This window comes from Erinaceus europaeus, chromosome 3, assembly GCF_950295315.1.
Source record: "Erinaceus europaeus chromosome 3, mEriEur2.1, whole genome shotgun sequence".
Taxonomy (NCBI): Eukaryota; Metazoa; Chordata; class Mammalia; order Eulipotyphla; family Erinaceidae; genus Erinaceus; species Erinaceus europaeus.
In genome coordinates, this window is record NC_080164.1 from 184,906,124 (window position 1) to 184,927,996 (window position 21,873).

The 21,873-nt window shown below is 48.6% G+C and overlaps 1 protein-coding gene across 5 annotated transcripts in view; it reads right to left on the reverse strand.

Annotated features, from left to right (window-relative positions):
* Window positions 1-21,873, reverse strand: part of NSD2 (nuclear receptor binding SET domain protein 2) — a 72,679-nt gene that overhangs the window by 28,177 nt on the left and 22,629 nt on the right. For all 5 annotated transcript variants that reach the window (XR_009549056.1, XM_060188346.1, XM_060188347.1 and 2 more), the window contains exons 3-8: window positions 21,414-21,576; window positions 17,153-17,319; window positions 16,233-16,715; window positions 8,340-8,484; window positions 5,421-5,539; window positions 2,102-2,183 (exon numbers count right to left, since the gene is read on the reverse strand). Coding sequence is in view for 4 of the 5 variants with exons in the window: in XM_060188346.1 (XP_060044329.1) it covers window positions 2,102-2,183; window positions 5,421-5,539; window positions 8,340-8,484; window positions 16,233-16,715; window positions 17,153-17,319; window positions 21,414-21,576 (1,159 nt within the window). In the remaining variant the exon portion in view is untranslated. The remainder of the gene's footprint in view (window positions 1-2,101; window positions 2,184-5,420; window positions 5,540-8,339; window positions 8,485-16,232; window positions 16,716-17,152; window positions 17,320-21,413; window positions 21,577-21,873) is intronic.

A 21,873-nucleotide genomic window follows, 5' to 3' on the forward strand; every position in this document is an offset into this window, starting at 1 on the left:
CACATGTGTTACAGTGTGCAAGGACCCAGGCCTAAGTCCCTGGTCCCCACCTGCAGGAGGAAAGCTTAGCAAGTGGTAAAACAGGGCTGCAGGCGTCTCTCTGTCTCTGTCCCTCTCTATCTCTCCGTTCCCTCTTGATTTCTGGCTGTGTCTATACAATAAAGATTAAAATTTTTTCATATATATATATGTATTTCCATTTTATAAATTAAAAAAAAAGGTCACCTGGAGTGGTGGATTCCTCATGCAGGCACTGAGCCAACAGTAATACACCTTGTACCAATACAAATGTATAATAATGGGGGCTGAGTGGTAGCACAGCAGGATAAACACACATGGTATGAAGCACAAGTACTGGCATAAGGATCCCAGTTCGAGCCCCCGGCTCCCCACCTGTAGGGGGTCGCTTCACAAGCAGTGAAGCAGGTCTGCAGGTGTCTTTCTCTCCCCCTCTCTCAAGTTCTGTCCTATTGAGGAACAATAGCAATGACAACAATAACAACAAGGGCAACAAACAATGGAGGAAAAAATGGCCTCTAGGAGCAGTGGATTCATAGTGCAGGCACTGAGCCCCAGCAATAACCTTGGAGGCAAATAAATAAATAAATAAAATCAATAAAAGGAGTTGGCAATGGTAAGGGTTCTTTAGTAAATTACCAGAGGGAAAAGTAAAAAAATTGGGACCATGTGGTAGCACAGCCGGTTAAGCGCACATGGTGCAAAGCACAAGGACTGGCATAAGCATTCCGGTTCAAGTCCCTGGCTCCCCACCTACAGGAGGGTCACTTCACGCAGGTCTGCAAGTGTCTTTCTATCTGCCTCTCTGACCCCCCTCCTCTCTTGATTTCTCTGTCTTATCCAACAACAACAATAAACAACAAGGGCAACAAAAGGGGGGAAAAATAGCCTCCAGGAGCAATGGATTCATGGTACAGGCACCAAGCCCCAGCAATAACCTTGGAGGCAAAAAAAAAAAGTCCAAAAATAATCAACAAAAAGGTAAAAGGCAGCTTGATTTTCTTTCTTTACTTTGACGGTTATTTTGTGGACTTGTTACTGTAGCATGTGACCAAAACAGTCATTCTGTTAGCTTTTAGTTCACGAACACAGAAGTCACAACGGCCCCTTTAGCTAATATTGACTTAGCTACTATTTACGAAGGGTCTAATACTGCAAGGTGATGGGATGTATAGCAATATGTATAGCACCATCACATTTTTTTTTTTTTTGCCTCCAGGGTTATAGCTGGGGCTCGGTGCCTGCACTATGAATCCACTGCTCCTGGAGGCCATTTCCGCCATTTTGTTGCCCTTGTTGTAGTTGTCACATAAGACATATAGAAGTCGAGAGAGGAAAGGAAGACAGGAGGAGAGAAAGATACCTGCAGATCTGCTTCACTGCTTGTGAAGCGATCCCCCTGTAGGTGGGGAGCCGGGGTCTCAAACCAGGATCCTTACCAGGATATCTTAACCCACTACCGCCCGAGCCCACATCATCACTTCTAAGAAGCTTGGCCATGGGGGCACGGACAGTGGTGCACCTGGCTCAGCTCACACACAGATCACCGTGTGTTAGCACCCTGATCCCCACCTGCAAGGGAGACAACCTCACAAGTGTTGAAGCAGGGATGCAGGTGTCTCTCTGACTACCTCCCCCTCCTATCTCAATTTCTCTCTGTTCTATCCAAGAAAACTGAAAGAAGAATTTAAAGGGGGTGGGGGGTGGGGAATGGCCACTAGAAGCAACGGATTCATAGTGCCATCATCAAGCCCCAGCAAGAAACTTAGCCACTCCTAAATTTAAATCACTTCTCTAGTACAATTTTAAATTGAAAACAAACAATCAGGAGGAAAGCTTAATAACCTTTAACTGATCCATTACAACTTATCTGTGCAAAGTGTTCCCCCCCACCCTCCATCTTCATTTACCTGAACTCCCTGGATGCCTTCTGCTCCAGCTCACAGTTCCATGACAGGACCGGGACAGGGTAACTTGTTCAGAAACCCCCTAACCCAACACACACACCCCCTCCAGTCTGGCCCGGGGCAGCACCCGGAAGACACCAAGCAGGAAGGAGGAAGGAAGGACTCTGGCACATTACCTGCCTGGCTCTTCAAGGAGGAAGTCGCCTCCATGGCCTTGCAAGAGCTTGTCCTGGACATTCTGTCAGCGACCGTCTCTCTCTGTCGTTGAAAGCCATGAGAGAAAGAACAAAAAGAAATAAAGAAACAATTCTCACATAAAGCCACCAAGCAGCTGCTGAAAAGCTGTGACACAAGCATCGTCCTTTGACAACGTAGCTGTGGTGGGGATGGTGACAGAGCCTGAGCAAAGGGCCGCAAGCCGGAAAACGAGCCCACAAAGCTGCTCACCTGAGCACATCAGAGTCCTCTCCACGCGCAGCTGCCCCACAGCCACGCACGCAGCCAAGGCAGCTCTGACGTGCCAAGTCAAGTCCTGCTGCTCAGAAAGCCCACCCTCCCCCCCGCCCCACTCACTCTGCCACTACATCCCTGTGAAAGTGAAGGTCAGAGAGCACGTTTGGGGACGGATCCTTTAGGTAAGCCGATCAAAGCAGAGCTTCCAGGAGTCGGGCGGTAGCGCAGAGGGTTAAGCGCACGTGGCACAAAGCACCAAGGACCGGCGTAAGGATCCTAGTTCGAGCCCAGCTCCCCACCTGCAGGGGAGTCACTTCACAGGCGGTGAAGCAGGTCTGCAGGTGTCTGTCTTTCTCTCCCCTTCTCTGTCTTCCCCTCCTCTCTCCATTTCTCTCTGTCCTCTCCAACAACGACTACAACAATAAAACAAGGGCAACAGAAGAGAATAAATAAATATTAAAAAAAAAAAAAAAAAAGAAGTGACCCTCACAACACTGGGGCCGTACTGTGTCACGGCCTAACCGCCACAGCAGGAGGCAGCCCTGCACTAGAACCCACTACCCCTGCTTGGGACAGGGTAGGGGGCAGAACCCCAGAGGGGCAGTCCCAGCTGATGGATGAGATCAAAGATGTGGAGCACCTGGAGTGGTCCCCAGCACAGTGAGAGTGTTCAATGAGCATTAAAAGTTGTGCGTAAGTCTTACTTAGGGTTACAGAAACCAAATTGGGGGGTGGGGTTTGGTGGTGACGCACCTGGCTGAGCACATACATTACAGCGCACAAGGACCCAGGTTCAAGCCCCCGGTACCCACCTGTAGGGGGAAGGCCTCACAAGCAGTAAAACCAGGCTGCAGGTGTCTCTCTCTCTCTCTTCCTGTGTCTCCCCTTTCCCTTCTCTCTCAATTTCTCTGTCTCTATCAAAACAGAGACAGGTGAATCGATAGGTGAAAAGAAAAATGGCTACTAAGAACAGTGGATCTGTCCTTCAGGCACCAAGCCCAGCTTTATTGGTGGCAATAAAGAAAAGCGCTCTTTTACTTAAAAAAATAATAATAATAAAACAAGGCTGGGTAGACAGCATAATGGCTATACAAAGACTTTTATAGGATAGGGAGTCAGGCTGTAGCGCAGCGGGTTAAACGCAGGTGGCGCAAAGCACAAGGACCGGCATAAGGATCCCAGTTCGAACCCTGGCTCCCCACCTGCAGGGAGTCGCTTCACAGGTGGTGAAGCAGGTCTGCAGGTGTCTGTCTTTCTCTCCTCCTCTCTGTCTTCCCCTCCTCTCTCCATTTCTCTCTGTCCTATCCAACAACGACAACAATAACTACAACAATAAAACAACAAGAGCAACAAAAAGGGAATAAATAAATATTAAAAAAAATTCACTTGTTAAAAAAAAAAAAAGACTTTCATAATTGAGACTCTGAGGTCCCGGGTTCAGTCCTCAGAACCATTAGCTAGGAGCTGACCGGTACTCTGGTAAAAATAATTATTATTAATATACAAACAAACAAAAACAAACGGGGGATAGACAGCATAATGGTTATGCAAACAGACTTTCATGCCTGAGGCTCTGAAGCCCCAGGTTCAATCACATGCACCACCATAAACCAGAGCTGAGCAGGGCTCTGGGAAAAAAAAATGATGGCAATAAATAAATATTAAAATAATAATAAACAGATGATGTAGTAGTTACATATTTATACTTCAGCAATATGTCAAACTCATTCTCCGTTTTTCAAAACCAAACAGTAAATAAAGACAACGTCTGCTCAGTTTAGATGCGTTAGCCAGAATCCTACACAAGAATCCTCCGGTGGAATCAGAATTCTCCAGTGGAAGCGTCACGAGGGAAATAAGCAGAAGGCACAAAACCTAAACTGAGGGAACGGGTGGTGACAACAGCTGGCTGAGTGCACATGTCAGTGCTCAAGGACCTGGGTCCAAGCCCCTGGTCCCTACCTGCAGAGGGAAAGCTTTGCAAGTGATGAAGCAGTGCTGCAGGTGTCTCTCCTTCTCTCTCCCTCTCTTATCTCCTCTAACCTCTCGATCTCTGGCTGCCTCTGTCCAATAAAAAGATAATAAAAAAAAATTTTTTTTTAAAACCTAAGTTAAGTTCAGAAGGTTAAAGCTGAGCAAGTGAGACAGTCCCAAGAAACGGCGCCACACCCTTCGTGCCTAAGATGACACAGGAGACATGAAGCAGACAGACCGACTCCAGCTGCTCTGGAGGTGTGAGCGCGAGCCAGGCACCAGGCAGCCCCTCGAGCCCTCTGGGACATGCTGGGAGCAGAAGGCTGCAGGGCTGCCTCACTGGGCTGAGCCTGGTGCTTCCTTTAGAGCATCAAGCAGATCAACTCAGCCCACTAATAGCTCCACAAACCAACACATGAATCACTGATAAACTGAAGTTCATAAAATCGACGTCTTGAAACTTCCCACTAAAATGTAAAGAGGCTCTAGCAAAAGCCATGTACCACTTAACAATACAACCCCCGCTAGGTCCTCCTCTGCCATCATGTTCCAAGACCTAAAGCCTCCCCCCACCCCAGAGTCTTTTACTTTGGTGCAATATGTGAAAATGTTATGCATGTATAAAAAAGTAAGAGTTATATAACAATTCACTGTTAATATGGTAAAGAATAAGCCCTGTAGACAAGCTTTTTTTAGGATACAACTTGTTGAATCTAAGCCTGGGAAGTGGCTCAGTGGGTCAAGCATGAGGTCCTGAGCTAGTCCCAACACAGCCTATGCCAGAGTGCGGCTTGGGTCTATCTCAATAAACAAATACGGGGGGGGGGGGGGGGGGAGCCACAACTCACTGTCAAAACTGAGCGTGAGTGATTATTCAGAGTGGTTCTGGGAGGTTCTCCCTGGCAGCCAGGTATCACTGTTTCTACTATGGGTGACGGCCTTCTCTCTCCAGTATCCCAGCAGGGATAGCCAGCCCACTGAACACTCTGCAGCCAGTCTGCACGGTGCTCAGGAAGCATGGAGTCACACACCAGGCACACACACTCAGCCCGGCCAGACGGTGATTACCTTCCGAAGACTGTGCTTCTCGGTCCTGAGGCGTTTCCTAGGCACGTCCTCAACTTCAGCGTCATCGGCAGGGTCCTGTGTTCTCCTCACGTGGTGTCTTTTTTTCCCATTCAAGTTACCTTGACATGGAGGGAGGGTGGGGAAACTGGCATGAAAACATCCTACCCAGGATACTCAACATGCAAATTCAGCACAGTGAGTCTCCTGGCCTCCCTATGGACATCCAGGGCCTACACGTTGCAGATCCAACTTTTTTTTAAAATGATCTTTATTTATTGGATAGAGAGTCAAAAATCAAGAAGGAAGGGGTGATAGAGAGGGATAGAGACAGAGACACCTGCAACACTGCTTCACCACTTGCAAAGCTTTCCCCCCCACAGGTGGGGGCTGGGGGCTCGAACCCCGAGTCCCTGCACATTGTAACATGTGCACTTAACCAGGTGCACCACCACCCAGCCTCCTTTTTTCTTTTAATTGCTTCCAGGGTTATCACTGGGGCTCAGTCCAAGCACTACGAATTCACTGCTTCGATGGCCACTTTTTCCTTTTTTCTATTTTATTTGACAAGACAAAGTGAAATTGAGAGGGATAGGGAGATGAAGAGACAGAGACACCTGCAGCCCTGCTACACTGAATTTTGAAGCACCCTCCCCCCCAGTGCAGATGGAGAGCAGAAGGCTCAAACCTGCGTCCTCACACATGGTAATGTGTGCTTAATCAGGTGTGCTACTGCCTTGCCCGCCACCCCCAATTTCTTTACTAAACGCTGCAAGAAACGTTTTCAAATAACATCAAATACTGGAAAAACCTAACCTAGATTTGATCATACTTGTCATACTCCTTTTGTTACATCTTAACACCCTGTAGCATTCAATTACAGTACTACCAGGACTCAATCCTTTACTGACTTTCAGACTAGCAGAATTCAAGCTGAACGTTGAATACACACCAGTTCTCCACTTGTGTGTGTGTGTGTGGGGGGGTGTCAGTGATGCAGCCCAGAGGGTCAGACATAGGAAGGATGCGCTCTACCACCAAACTACATCTCTGGTCATCTTTGCAGATTTCCTTAGAGAACCTCTGGGAACAGCAGCAGCACACTTGCATCTACAAATGAAAGGCCTCCTGTTTTTGATGAACTGTGGCAAGTACAGGTGTCACCAAGAATGTCGCCAAATCCAAGAGATGCCAGAGAAGAGCGGCCCCGCAAGGACGAGGCCTCAGCGAATGCACTTTGGAGAAGTTGGCTGTGAACATTAGTTTCTCCAATACCATCCAATGTTTGCGTTTGCATGAGGGCTGTGGGGCTCAGGATGAGTTGAGTTCCAGGGCCACTCTGCAAATGTCTTGGGAAGGTAGCCTCCCTGAGGATGGGTCTCACGGCTGGCGGGCCGGTGCACAGGGTTCTTGCAGGTTGTTCTGTCCAGGGACACACAGCAGCACTGGGAGAACTGACACTAGAGCATTGTCCCTCACCTGCCACCACCCTGCACCGGCCTGGACCACCCAAAGTGCAGCCTTCAGCAAGCTGGCTACGAAAGTAAGGGCTGGCTGCCAGGAACAGCAGGACAGGCCTGCAACAGGGGGCAACAAAGCCTGCTCGGTCCTGGCCAGTCCGCTAAGGGACAGACACCTCCCAACTATGATGGCAACCCACACTGCCCCAAGGGCAGAGGTGAGGTCATAGTGCTCGTGTAGGGGCTCCCCTGGGCCAGAAGACACTGGTTGTTCTCACAGAGACACTCACAGGCATGTCATCACCCTGTGTCAACCAGGCACAGCAGCAGGGTCCCTGAAAGCAGGTAAAGTGGCCTCCAGGAGCAGGCTCCAGGATCTGCTACCTCCACCTCCCCCGGCCACACACACAGTGACAGTCCCACCACACAGCCAGCCACGTAACCTAAATGGGCAGCCTGAGCCTGACTAGAGAACTTCTGCGATTTATACGCTAACCATCAAGAGAACTCCCACTGCAAACAACCTCACTAGTCCAATGATGGTATTTTCAATGAAGGCTACAGAAACTGAACAAAACTTAGCATAATAATGGTCACCAAAACCCCAAAGTCAAGACAGAAGCATCTGTGAAAAAGGAAAGGCTCTGAAAGCCACACGTACGTAGTTCTAATCCTACAGAAAGCTGATCTAGAAGCAGGGCCAGCTCATGTGAGGTCAAGTGCAATTACTCCTAGACCTCAGTCTCCTCATAGGCCACTTTAAACACCTTACACTGTGCTCTCCAAAACTCTTAAATGAGCCTTGAGTTAAGGATTTTTTTTTGTATTTGAGTATATACCCATACATGATACACTCACTTTCTGAGACCTGGGAGGTAGCACAGTGGATGAAACGCTGTACTGGACTCAGGCTTGAGGTCCCAGATTTAATCCCAATCATCACATGTACCAACGATGCTGTCTGTGTCTGTGTCTGTCTCTGTCTCTCTCTCACACACAAACACAAATCGATCTTTCACAAGTCAGTTTTCCACAAAATGTGTGTTTAAGTACCAGATGGACCGTCTGACCACCTCCAGCTCCTCCAGAGCTTACATTATTGTCTTCCTTCCCTCTCCAGTGTCCAGAGCAAAGCAGCATTTTCTGCCTAGAATGTCACTTTACTTACCCTGCCTGTGGAGTTTCAAGTAACCCCCTATGAGGCTCAGAGCTCTATTCCTGCAAAAGCCCCTTATGAGGTTTAAGTGTACCAGGCTGCAAGGCTCCCCATCATCTGAGTGAGGATCTGGAGTCAAGGACCTCCCTCCTCCCACCGAGCCACTGGCTGCAAAGGCTGGTGCACACAGCCAAGAGGTGCTGCAGGGAAAGGGGCCACAGGTACCCCAGTGCTGGCAGACACCACAGGCTCTCCAGTCACAAGACCAGAGCTGACTGGGCTACAGGATGTGGCACTTGCGCTTACCACAGTCCTCTTCAGACTGAGAAGAAGCCACCAGAGCAAACTTTGTGTTGTAGCGTGCTTTCTGTTTCTCATTGAGCATGTTCCACTGGGACTCCAGCAACTCTTCAATCTCCTCACCTGAGGCATCTGGGTGTTCGGCAATCACCTGCAGACACAAAAGAGAATGCAGTAAGAACAGAGATTCAAACTGTCTCGGGTTTTGCACAGAACCCAACATATAGCATTTCAGAACTGAGCACACAGGACTACTGCCCTACAGCATGGAACCATATCAGAGGGCACACAGAAAACGCACTTGCCCTAATCATTCAATTAGTACCAAGTTATTTGTCTAGGCCTCCTTAAATGAGTAGTAAGGGGAGCTCCAGAATACAAGGCAGGGACTTGGCTATGTTTCCTATGACAGTTTTCTCCTTAAGCGGAGTTTCTCGGGGGAGTCAGCAGTAGCACAGAAGGTTAAGTGGCACAAAGCTTAGGATCCTGGTTCAAGCCCCCGGCTCCCCACCTGTAGGGAAGTCACTTCACAGGCGGTGCAGCAGGTCTGCAGGTGTCTGTCTTTCTCTCCCCCTCTCTGTCTTCCCCTCCTCTCTCCATTGCTCTCTGTCCTATCCAACAACAACGACATCAATAATAACTACAACAATAAAACAAGGGCAACAAAAGGGAATAAATAAATAAATAAATAAATAAATAAGCAGAGTTTCCCTCCTGCATGGCTGGGCTCTGAAACCATGGTCATATCTTGAGCAGTCAACCCATCCTTCAGCCCCTCTGTTTTTTCTTTCTTAATTTTTTAAAATATTTATTTATTCCTTTCTGTTGTCCTTGTTGTTTTTATTGTTGTAGTTATTATTTTGTTGTTGTTATTGCTGTCGTCGTTGTTGGATAGGACAGAGAGAAGTGGAGAGAGGAGGGGAAGACAGAGAGGGGGAGAGAAAGACAGACACCTGCAGACCTGCTTCACCGCCTGGGAAGCGACGCCCCCGCAGGTGGGGAGCCGGGGCCTGGAACCGGGGTCCTTGCTGCGGTCCCTGCGCTTTGCCCCCGCCCGGCCCCTGCTGCCCCTCTTCTATGTCTCTCTCTCTCTTCTTTTTTTTGTTTTGCCTCCAGGTTGTCACTGGGGCTCAGTGCCTGAACCACAAATGCACTGCTCCTGGTGGCCATTTATTTATTTGTGTTTTTGTTCTCCGTGGTTATTATTGTTGTTATTGCTGTTGTTGTTGGATAGGACAGAGAAATGGAGAGAGGAGGGGAAGACAGAGAGGGGGAGAGACAGACAGACACCTGCAGACCTGCTTCACCGCCTGGGAAGCGACTCCCCTGCAGGTGGGGAGCCGGGGGCTCGAACCGGGAACCTTACGCCGGTCCTTGTGCTTCGTGCCACCTGAGCTTAACCCGCTGTGCTACCGCCTGACTCCCTCTGCATAAATTTTAAAGACATCTTCAATGAAACAAATCCAATTATAAAGACTAAGGCAAGTATAAACCTACGGGACTACATCAAATTAAAAAGCTTCTTCATGGGAGTCGGGCGGTAGCGCAGCGGGTTAAGCCCAGGTGGCGCTAAGCACAAGGACCAGCGGAAGGATCCCGGTTCGAGCCCCCGGCTCCCCACCTGCAGGCAGAAGGATCCCGGTTCGAGCCCCCGGCTCCCCACCTGCAGGGGGAGTCGCTTCCCAGGCGGTGAAGCAGGTCTGCAGGTGTCTGTCTTTCTCTCCCCCTCTCTGTCTTCCCCTCCTCTCTCCATTTCTCTCTGTCCTATCCAACAACAATGACATCAGTAATAACTACAACAATAAAAAATAAAAATAAAAAAAAAAGCTTCTTCACTGGAAGTTGGGCGGTAGCGCAGCAGACTAAGCGCAGGTGGCACGAAGCGCAAGGACCAGCGTAAGGATCCTGGCTCAAGCCCCCAGCTCCCCACCTGCAGGGGAGTCGCTTCACAGGTGGTGAAGCAGGTCTGCAGGTGTCTGTCTTTCTCTCCCCCACTGTCTTCCCCATCTCTCTCCATTTCTCTGTCCTATCTAACAATAACATCAATAATAACAATAATAACTACAACGAAAATAAGTATCTTCTGCACCACAAAAGAAACCACTACCCAAACAAAGAGACCCCTCACAGAATGGGAAAATATCTTTATATGTCATACATCAGACAAGAGTTTAACAACCAAATTATATAAAGAGCTTACCAAATTCAACAACAAGAAAACAAACGACCCCATCCAAAAATGGGGAGAGGACATGCACAGAATATTCACCACAGAAGAGATCCAAAAGGCCAAGAAACACATGAAAAAATGCTCCAAGTCTTTGTCAGAGAAATGACTCTGTAATTCCTCTCCTGGGGCTATATCCTAAGGAACCCAACACACCCATCCAAAAAGATATGTTTACACCTGTGTTCATAACAGCACAAATTGTAATAGCAAAAACCTGGAAGCCACCCAGGTGTCCAACAACAAATGAGTGGCTAAGCAAGTTGTGGTCTATATACAGAATGGAATACTACTCAGCTATTAAAAATGGTGACTTCGCCATTTTCAGCCCATCTTGGATGGAGCTTGAAGAAATCATGTGAAGTGACATAAATCAGAAACAAGGATGAATATGGGATGATCTCACTCAGGCAAAAGCTGAAAAAGAAGATCAGAAGAGAAAACACAAGTAGAAACTAGACTGGAGTTGGTGTATTGCACCAAAGTAAAAGATTCTGCGGTGGGGGGCGGGGGAGAGTACAGGTCCTGGAAAAGGTTTACAGAGGACCCAGCGGGGGTTGTATTGTTATATGTGAAAAACTGAGAAATGTTAGGCATGTACAAACCATTGTATTTACTGTCAACTGTAAAACATTAATCGCCCAATAAAAAAAATTTACAAAAACAAGGCAAAGAAGTTCCTGTTGGGGGTTGGGCGGTAGCGCAGAGGCACAAAGTGCAAAGACCAGTATGAGGATCCTGGTTCAAGCCCCCAGCTCCCCACCTGCAGGCGGGTTGACTCACAAGCAGTGAAACAGGTCTGCAGGTGTCTATCTCTCCCCCTTTCTGTCTTCCCCTCCTCTCTTGATTTCTCTCTGTCCTATCAACAACATCAGTAACAATAATAACCACAACAGTGATAAAACAACAAGGACAACAAAAGGAAAAATAAGTAAGTAAATAAATATTTTTTTTAAAAGTTCCTGTTGAGGGCTTCAGCAAAATTATATTAAATTTATAGTTTAATTAATGCAGCGCAAACAATCTTCCTACACAAGAACATAATCTATTTACTTAGGTCTGCTGAGACATCAGAAGATGTTCCCTCCAAAACTATAGATCTTGCTTATTCCTTGGTCCCCTATAACTGTGTAGCTTTATTTATTTTAATATTTTTATTTATTTTATTATTGGATAGAGACAGAGAAATCAACAGAAGAGAGGAGATAAACAGGGAAGAGACAGAGACATCTGCAGCCCTGCTTCACCACTTGTGATGCTTTCCCCGTCAGTGGGGACCAGGGACTTGAACTGGGGTCCTTGTTCATTGTAATGTGAGCACTTAACCAGGTGCTGCACCACCTGCCCCCTTAATTCTCTATAAATGGCATCTTAAGGGGGCAGGTGGTGGCACAGTGTGCAAAGCGCAAGGACCAGCTTAAGGATTCCAGTTTGAGACCCTGGCTCCCCAGCTGAAGGGTGGTCACCTCACAAGCGGTGATGGTCTGCAGGTGTCTGTCTTTCTCTCCTCCTCTCTGTCTTCCCCTCCTCTCTCCATTTCTCTCTGTCCTGTCCAACAACGACAACAATGACAACAACAACAATAATAACAACAAGGGCAACAAAAGGGAAAAAATAGAGTCCAGGAGCAGTGGGTTTGTAGTGCAGGCACCGGGCCCGGGAGATAACCCTGCAGGCATCTTAAAAGCTTCACATTCCTTTGTTGCTGTTGTAGTGCAAGGGTCTTGGGATGCATCAGTCCTGGTGAGCTCTTACTACCTGTCCATTTCTCTTTGTCTCTATGCAAGAGTAAATCAATCAATTAATTAATTAAATGTTCAAAAAAGAGGGAGAGAAAGACAGACACCTGCAGACCTGTTTCACCGCTTGTGAAACGACCCCCATGAGGGCTCAAACCGGGATACTTGCACCAGTCCTTGGGCTTAATCTGCTGTGCTACTACCCAGTCCTCCCTCCTGATTTTCCCTTTTTTAAAAAAAAAGATTTTATTTTACTATCTTTATTTATTGGATAGAGACAGTCAGAAATCGAGAGGGTAGGGGGAGATAGGGAGAGAGAAAGATACCGCAGCCCTGATTCACCACTTGCAAAGCTTTCCCCCTGCAGGTGGGGATCAGGGGCTCGAACCTGGGTCCATGAGCATTGTACCATGTGCACTCAACCAGGTGCGCCACCACCTGGCCACCCTCTCCTGAGCTTTCTACAGAGGCTTCTGTAAGCCTTTTATTTCTTCTTTTACAATCACACCTTTTTATTACCTTACTACACCATCTACCACTGTCTCTGCCATAGCTACTTGGTGTCAGAAATGGGCAGTCTTGTTCATGGGTGTGAAGAGCTTGCTCTTAGGACCTCACTTCAGCAGTGTAGTGTCTAATGGAAGGCTCTGATATCCTCCGACACATTAGGGAAGCTTGCTCCTGATCCTGCCTTGGTCGTTGTGTACCAAAGTGCAATGAATCTGACAAATTCCTTTTCTCCATCTATTAAGATGATTATTTAAATCACAGCACATGGGGGCCAGGTGGTAGCGTAGCAGGTTAAGCGCACGTGGCACAAAGCGCAAGCACTGGCTTAAGGATCCCGTTCGAGCCCCTGGCTCCCCACCTAAAGAGGGGGTCAATTCACAGGCAGTGAAGCAGGTCTGCAGGTGTCTGTCTTTCTCTCCCTGTCTTCCCCTCTCCTCAATTTCTCTGTCCTATCCAACAACAATGACAGCAATAACAACAACAGTACTAACAATGATGAATAAGGGCAACAAAAGAGAAAAAATGGCCTCCAGGAGCAGGAGCAGTGGATTCGTAGTGCTGGCACGGAACCCAGCAATAACCCTGGAGGCAAAAAAAACAAAAACCAGCACGGTGAGTCACAACAGATTTTCTAACATTTCTTGCCTTTCTGAGAAGTCCTACTGCTAGTGCAGGGCATATATCCAGACCAGGGCCTAATTCAATTCTCAATTCTTTAAACAGAATCAAACCTTTACAATGCACTAGCAAGTCCTACAGCCTATTTGACATGGCCCATCCACCTATTTTTATTTTGAGAGACCAGAGAGGCACTTGCATACATGGTGCTGGAGCCTCACACACAGTGCTATGCTCTCCCCACCCACAGCTACTGCTCTCATGGTTACTGTCTGTCTGTTTTTCCTTCCCTTTACCCAGACGAATAATCTGTTGAAGCATCATCCTTCGTCTTTCTTTTTTTAAATATTGATTTATTTATTCCCTTTCATTGCCCTTGTTTTATTGTTGTTGTTGTCACTAATGATGTCATTGTTGTTGGATAGGACAGAGAGAAATGGAGAGAGGAGGGAAGACAGAGAGGGGGAGAGAAAGACAGACACCTGCAGACCTGCTTCACCACCTATGAAGTGACTCCCCTGCAGGTGGGAGCCAGGGGGCTCAAACTGGGATCCTTCTGCCAGCCCTTGTGCTTTGCGCCACGTGCGCTTAACCCACTGTGCTACGGCCCAACTCCCTCCTTCGTCTTTCTTAACTAGCAGGGCATTCCACAGCTCCATTGTTGATGTCAGGGAGATGCCACGGGTGGCAGCCAACAGCACTGCATGCCACAGACCAAGCAGTCTCCCAAAGCGCCTCACTGGTTCCACGATTCCCTAAAGAACACTACTGCATGAGCTGGGCAGTGTGAACTGCTTTCTGCAAGTCACGTTTCCCTAGTGCTTAATGTCTTTCTGCTTCTTTCTGTTAATTGGTTCCTTGAGGGCCTTAGTGGAGACACAGACAGGAGATGCCACCTCCATTGGAACCTATGATTCTAGGTGGTCTGTCTCACCGTAAGCCTCAACCCCCTCCAATCACCTTGGTCTGCTTTGGCCATGCCATCACCAACTTTTTTTCGGAGGCTGAGAGGATCAGTCTTGGGGTCAGGGTAGATACCGCACGGACTAGTCAAGAGCGCACACTCAGGTATGCAGCTTCAATCTCACTGGGGCCCAACTCCAGCAGCGTGGTGGAGGTGGCTGGTAGCAGATGAACCCAGACTTGGAACAACCAAAGACTGTTTCCCCTTGGCCAAAGCCTACTCTATTAAACATCGTGAAAATCTAGCTACCCTCTCAGTACTCGGTGCCAGGCGCCAGGCTAGGTCTCGTGAGCGCATGTGCTCTGTGCTGGCAACTTCAGAACCGCCTCCTGGAGCAGATGCTCACCCAGAACACTCAAGGCCCAGAAGCCAGCCAAGAGGAGCCTCCTCCTCACCATCCCTGGCATCTTTTCATTCACACAGGAAGAGATATTTTAGAATCTCACAGTGCAAAGATTAGTGTCTTTGAAAAAAAAAAAAAACCCAAAAGCAAACAAACAAACAAAAGAGTAGTGTCTTTGTCCCCAAGGATTCATTAAAATGGCTATTTTCAAAGGCCAGGCAGTAGTGCACCTGGCAGAGTACACTTGTTACCATACCCAAGAACCAAGAGCCCATCTTCAAGCACCATTTCTACCTGCAATGGGAAGCGTCACAGGCAAATCAAACAGGGCTGCAAGTATCTCTCTTTCTTTTCCCCTCTCTATTTCCCTTTCCTCTCAATGTCTTCATTTCCCCAGAGCCTTACTCAGCTCTGGTTTATGGTGGTGCAGGGGACTGAACCTGGGACTTTGGAGCCCCAGGCATGTAAGTCTCTTTGCACAGCCATTATGCTGTCTGCCCCAGCCCCCTTCTCAATTTCTATCTCCATGAAGTAAACAGTAAATATGTTTTTAAACAGGGCCACGCAGTGGGGCACCCAGGTAAGTGTACATAGTACTAAGCCCCCTGGCTCCCCACCTGCAGGGGGAAGCCTCACAAGTGGTAAAGCAGGTCTGCAGGTGTCTATCTTTCTCTCTGTCCTATTCAATAAATCGGAAAAAAATGGCCCGCCAAGAGCAGTGGATTCGTAGTGTCAGCACCAAACCCTGGAGGTAAAAAAAAAAAAAAAAAAAAAAAAGATTTTTTTTTATTATTTTATTTTATTTTATTTATTTATTCCCTTTTGTTGCCCTTGTTGTTTTATTGTTGTAGTTATTATTGATGTCGTTGTTGTGGGATAGGACAGAGAGAAATGGAGAGAGGAGGGGAAGACAGAGAGGGGGAGAGAAAGACAGACACCTGCAGACCTGCTTCACCGCCTGTGAAGGGACCTGCCTGCAGGTGGGGAGCCGGGGGCTCAAACCGGGATCCTGACACCAGTCCTTGAGCTTAGCGCCACCTGCGCTTAACCCGCTACGCTACAGCCCGACTCCCAAAATTTTTTTTTTTAAAGCAAATGAAACGAGGGAGTTGGGCGGTAGCATAGCGGGTTAAGTGCAGGTGGCATGAAGCGCAAGGACCGGCGTAAGGATCCCAGTTCGAGCCCCTGGCTCCCCACCTGCAGGGGAGTCGCTTCACAGGCGGTGAAGCTGGTCTGCAGGTGTCTGTCTTTCTCTCCTCCTCTCTGTCTCCCCTCCTCTCTCCATTTCTCTCTGTCCTATCCAACGACAGCAACAACAACAATAATAACCACAACAATGATAAAACAACAAGGGCAACAAGAGGGGAAAAAAAAAAGCAAATGAAATGGCTAATTTCTAACTCCCCCGTGAGGCCACTGCACACATGCTGACAGCTGGGGGTGGTGGCTGCACTGCGGTGGTGCTGCCCTAGCTGGTCGCTCCTAGGCCATTACCAACCTCATCCCTGTGCTTCTGACAGAAGACCAGAAACTGGGCTGCAGCGTCCCCCTTCCTGCTTCTCAGAGTAGAGGCCGTGGGCTTCTTCCTCCCAGGAGGAGACCCCACTCCTCTCTTGGGGTCTAACTCTGACATCTTTTGGGGAGTGGTCTTCACCGTCCCAGGGTCACTTTGGTGGTTCTCGGTAGAACTTGACAGCTTGGCCCTCCGTCTCCTCTTGATGGACACGCCCTCTTCTCTCAGAGACTTGCAGTGCTCCACAGCCTCCTCGCACACCCCCGAGGAGTCCAGCCCTCCTCCAAGAGACTCCACGGCAAGGCCCGCCTGCACAGCTACATGCGGGTTGAGGCGGAGCTGGTCCCCCACGTAGATGAAGGTAAACCTCTCTTTCCGGTCCTCTACCGACATGCTTGCAGCCTCTTCTGCTTGAACAATGCCCATTTCCCACTGGGCCCTCAATTTTCCTGAAATAGGTTTCAACAGCTAAAAGAAAAATATAAAGACAAAAATAAGACATTCTAAGATTCATTAAACACACACACAAAGTTACACTGCTTTGAAGCAAGCTAAAATTATCAGATTCCAGATAAATCTAGAAACCCAAATCCTTAAAGCCAGTTCACCTGCAGGCTTCAGATCAGTCGCACTCGCATTAGCAAAAAGACAGCCTGGAGTGTGCACACCTACACAAAGGACGATGAAAACACTTATCTCAGAGCTAAGAGGCATCAAATGAGGAACAAGAATAAACTTATTTCTCTGGAGAAACTTGTCCTGTTTTACAGCACAGTGAACTTGGGCAAAAGTCAATAGTCAGGCTAAGAAGCCGTTACAGCATTTCAAGCAACTGGAAGCAGAAAACAAGATAAATAACAGCGTCAAGACAGTGGGGGTCTACTATAGTGAAGAGAATTTAGCACCTTGATTTTCTCAGCTTTCGTGGGTGCCAGCTTGGCACTTTCTTGGCATAATTTTTCAAACTGTCCTTCTCCTTCAAAAGCTACAAGGCTCTTCTCAAATATCCAAGCTCTTTCTGGGGCATCACCAAAGAACTGGACGTGATACTGACGTGCACTCTTTTTCTGACCTAGTTTTTAAAATAAAATGTTAGAAGTTCATAGTTAGAATTTTGGGTGAATTACACAAAGCTATTAATAGCAAGCTGAGAGCTGCTTGCAAGTTGCTTTACTTGTTCCTGTCGAATCTGCTAAGCAGAAAACAAACGCTACCCTATCAATCCCACCGGGCTCCACGCCAAAGAAAAAACACGTCGATGAAGGATATGGTTCCAGACTGGCCGGGGAAGGACACTGACTGAACTCCCTCCTTCAGCGAACAGTAAGACAAAGCGGGTATAAGAGGGCGGCCTGGCAGAGTGAAGGAGGCAGTGAGTGGGCTGGTGCCCCACCCCCCAGCTCAGAGGGACATAACAGCACCGATGGCCCCCCACACGCAGGTGGTCACGAGGTAGAACTCAAGGTTCACTGCTGTCATTCCTGACAGCAAGGTGGAGACCACACTCGACAGGAGAATCAGAAGTGACACAGACAAGGGAAAGAGATGCTCAGCCTCAAACCCAGGTGCAGAGAGGACAGGATCAGCAGCAGTAATGTCAGGCTGGAAACGAGTCATCGAGCCCGGCCCCCTCAGCGCAGAATGAAGCTGCAGTGTTTGGCCTCTTTCTCTCTCAGGAAGGGAAGGGCTGAAGGGGGCATTAAGAGGCCCGATTTCTGTGCTAAGTGGAAGGAGGAGGGAGCTCTTGAGGAGGAGGAGGGAGCTGCCTAAGAAAAATCAAAGGACACTTCCTGGGGAGCTGATGCCACTTATGGGAGCTCTCTCTCTCTCAGAGGACTCCCCCAACCTAGAAATCAAGGACCAGCTGGCCACACGTGGGCTGTGAGCCCATAAAATGAAAGTTCAGCAACCACCACCACAATGAAGCCACCAGCAGGAAAGAGCACAGGACACACACACAGAACACGCACAAACACAAAGCTGGAAAGAGAAGAGCCCAACAGAGAAAAACGAGCTTGCTAGGAAAAGGAAATAGAAAATAGTGGAAGCTCGGGAGTCCGGCGGTAGCGCAACAGGTTAAGCGCAGGCGGCGCAAAGCGCAAGGACCGGCGTAAGGATCCCGGTTCGAACCCCGGCTCCCCACCTGCAGGGGAGTCGCTTCCCAGGTGGTGAAGCAGGTCTGCAGGTGTCTGTCTGTCTCTCCCCCTCTCTGTCTTCCCCTCCTCTCTCCATGTCTCTCTGTCCTATCCAACAACAACGACATCAGTAACAACAACAATAATAACTACAACAATAAAACAAGGACAACAAAAGGAAATAAATAAATATTAAAAAAAAGAAAAAGAAAATAGTGGAGGCTCACGAGGCAGAGTGCACGCCACCATGCCTGAGGACCCAGGTTCAAGCCTCCAGGCCCCTCACAGGAGGAAAGCTGTGCTGCAAGTATCTCTTCTTTCTGTCTCTCTCCGTATCTCCCTGTGGCTCTAAGCCACTTACAAAGAAAACAGTGAGAAAGGGAGAAAAAAAAAAAAAAGTCTGCTAGGAATGGTAGAATCAGGCAGGCACTAAGCTCCAGTGCAAGCCAGAGACAGCACAGCACGATGGTTCTGCAAGACTCTCATGCCTGAGGTTCTGAGGCCCTGGGGAAAACTAGTAAGTAAGCAGAAATAAACTGATCTGACATAAATATATGATGACGGCCGGTTCGAGTCCCCGGCTCCCCACTTGCAGGGAGTCACTTCACAAGCGGTGAAGCAGGTCTGCAGGTGTCTATCTCTCTCCTTCTCTACCTTCCCCTCCTGTCTCAATTTCTCTCTGTCCTATCACAAGTAATTAAATAAGCAAACAAATAAAATGGGGCGGATTGAAAAAAACACGATGACGGCAAGGGTCCAGGTGGTGGCACACCTGGTTGAGCGCACACATTACAGTGAGCAAGGACCCAGGTTCAAGCCCCTGGTCCCCACCTGCAGGGTGAAAGCTTCATGAGCAGTGAAGCAGGGCTGCAGGTGTCTTCCTCTCTCCCTCTCTATCCCTGCCTAACCTCTCAAATTCTGTCTCTGGGAATTGGGCAGTAGCGCAGCAGCTTAAGCGCACGTGGTACAAAGCGCAAGGACCGGCTAAGGATTTATTTGTTTGTTTGTTTATTTTGGTCTCCAGGGTTATCACTAGAATTCGGTGCCTGCACTACAAATCACTACACCTGTAGGTTATTATTTCCCTTTTGTTGTCCTTGTTGTTTATTGTTACTGTTGTTGTTAGTGCTGTCGTTGTTGGCTAGGACAGAGAGAAATGGACAGAGATGGGGAAGACAGAGGGGGGAGAGAAAGACAGACACCTGCAGACCTGCTTCACCGCCTGGGAAGCGACTCCCCTGCAGGTGGAGCCGGGGTCTCGAACCAGGATCCTTAAGCCGGTCCTTGAGTTTCACGCCATGAGCGCTTAACCCTCTGCCTCTCCGCACAGCCCCCTTATTTATTGTTTTACTCAAAGTCCTGTTCAGCTCTGTTAGTGGTGCGGGAGGTGGGGGTGGGGATTCGAGCCTGAAACCTCAGGGCCTCAGGCAGGAGAGTGTCTGCGGAACCCCGTGCTGTCTCCCCGCCTGAGCGTACACTCCACCATGAACAAGGAGAGTGTCTGCGGAACCCCCGTGCTGTCTCCCCGCCTGAGCGTACACTCCACCATGAACAAGGAGAGTGTCTGCGGAACCCCGTGCTGTCTCCCCGCCTGAGCGTACACTCCACCATGAACAAGGAGAGTGTCTGCGGAACCCCCGTGCTGTCTCCCCGCCTGAGCGTACACTCCACCATGAACACGGAGAGTGTCTGCGGAACCCCGTGCTGTCTCCCCGCCTGAGCGTACACTCCACCATGAACAAGGACCTGGGTTGGAGCCCCATGCCCTGGAGTGAGTGCCTCATAAGGGACAGCAAAGGCTGCGCAAACCGCAGTGTGTTCTCACTCCCTGACCCCCCAATCTGGAATCAAAAGGAAAAAAATAGAGTTAACTAGGAGCTGTGGAACTGAGCAGCATGAAGCCCCAGTGGCAACAAGAGTATCATGAGTTTAAAAAAGTGACTATGAAACTAAAGCCAATAAAAAGCTTAGAAGATAAAGGTAGAAGTAACTCTTTTAGTAGAGCACACAGTACACAGCGTGTTGGAGGAAACTGGGCCGAGTCCCAGCTCCACAGGGAGCACCAGGACGGACACAGAGCTGAGTCCAAGCAGCACACGGCACCGCCACTCCCGACCGCACCTTCAACGTCAACAGCAGGGCCTGCTAGGGAGCAGGGCAGTCACACGGGCATGCAGAGGACACCCTCCAGACAACAGCCCGCCCAGAAAGGAGCACAGGGAGGGGAGTGGCCATGCAGTTCACAGGACTGACAATTCTGAGGCCCTGGGTTCAATCCCTGACACCACCCAAGAGCAGCACAAGGCCAGCATGAGCCCAAGAGGTGGCTCAGGAGCTGAGCAAAGAACCTGCATGTGTGAGGCTCAGAACTCAGTCTCCAGTACCATCTAACCCAGAACAGTGCTCTGTTTCTATCTCGACGTCTGCAGCCTAGGTGGTGGTGGTATGGACGAATCACTGGGCTCTCGTGCACAAAGTCCCAAGTTTGATCCCCAGTATCACATGTGGTAGTGATGCTCCAGTTTGTCCCCCTCTTGTAAATGAGTAAAATAAACTTTAAAAAATGTCATCACCTTGGAAAAAAATCAGATTTCTGATTTAATAAAATATAGGGTTAAGGAAACTGCAAAGTAGTAGCTCACAGGGTTTATATCCAGAGGCCCCGGCTTCACTCCCCAGCAGCACCAAAAGCCTGATATGAGCAGTGTTCTAGTAAAAAAAAAAAAAAAAAATTCAAAAGGCAAAGCAAGTGGAATGATATTAAAGGTGGTGCTATTCTTTAGTCTCTTACTTGCTCTCTCACTCCTTTCTCGCTCGCTCGCTCTCTCTCCCTCTCTCTAACAAAAGAATAATACCCAGGAGGCAGTGCAGTGGTTACAACACTGGACTTAGAAGCATGAAGTCCTGGGGGCCGGGCAGTGATGCACCTAAGTGCATGTGGACCTAGCACAAGGACTCAGGTTCAAGCTCCCGGTCCCCACCTGCAGGGAGAATAGAAGAGGGAGCTAGAAAGCGGTGGCAAACTCTCTACCTTTCAGTTTGGTGTAGCTGTGAAGGAGTGGGTCCACAGAAACCATGCACGGCCACCAAGGGTAGCCCGACACCTTCGACCACACCAAGTCACCCACTCCATATTTCAGCAGATGGTCCTTATCTCTTGCAGAATTTAGACAAGGTTCTTTCTTCACTGGAATCTGAAGACAGACAACAAAAAAGAGAGAAAACAAAGTGAACAAAAGGCACATACTAATATATCCAGTCCTTGCACTAAACCCACCCCCTAGTCCTCAAAGATCAAGGATTATTCTACTCAAGGTTCAAGATACGTACACAACACCCCTTAAAAAGGAGCATGCTTCCCATCACTGACATTCTATTAAAAGAATTCATGGGACCGAGTGGTGGCGCACCTGGTTGAGTGCACATGTTACAATGCACAAGGACCCAGGTTCGAGCCCCTGGTCCCCACCTGCAGGGGGAAAGCTTTGCAA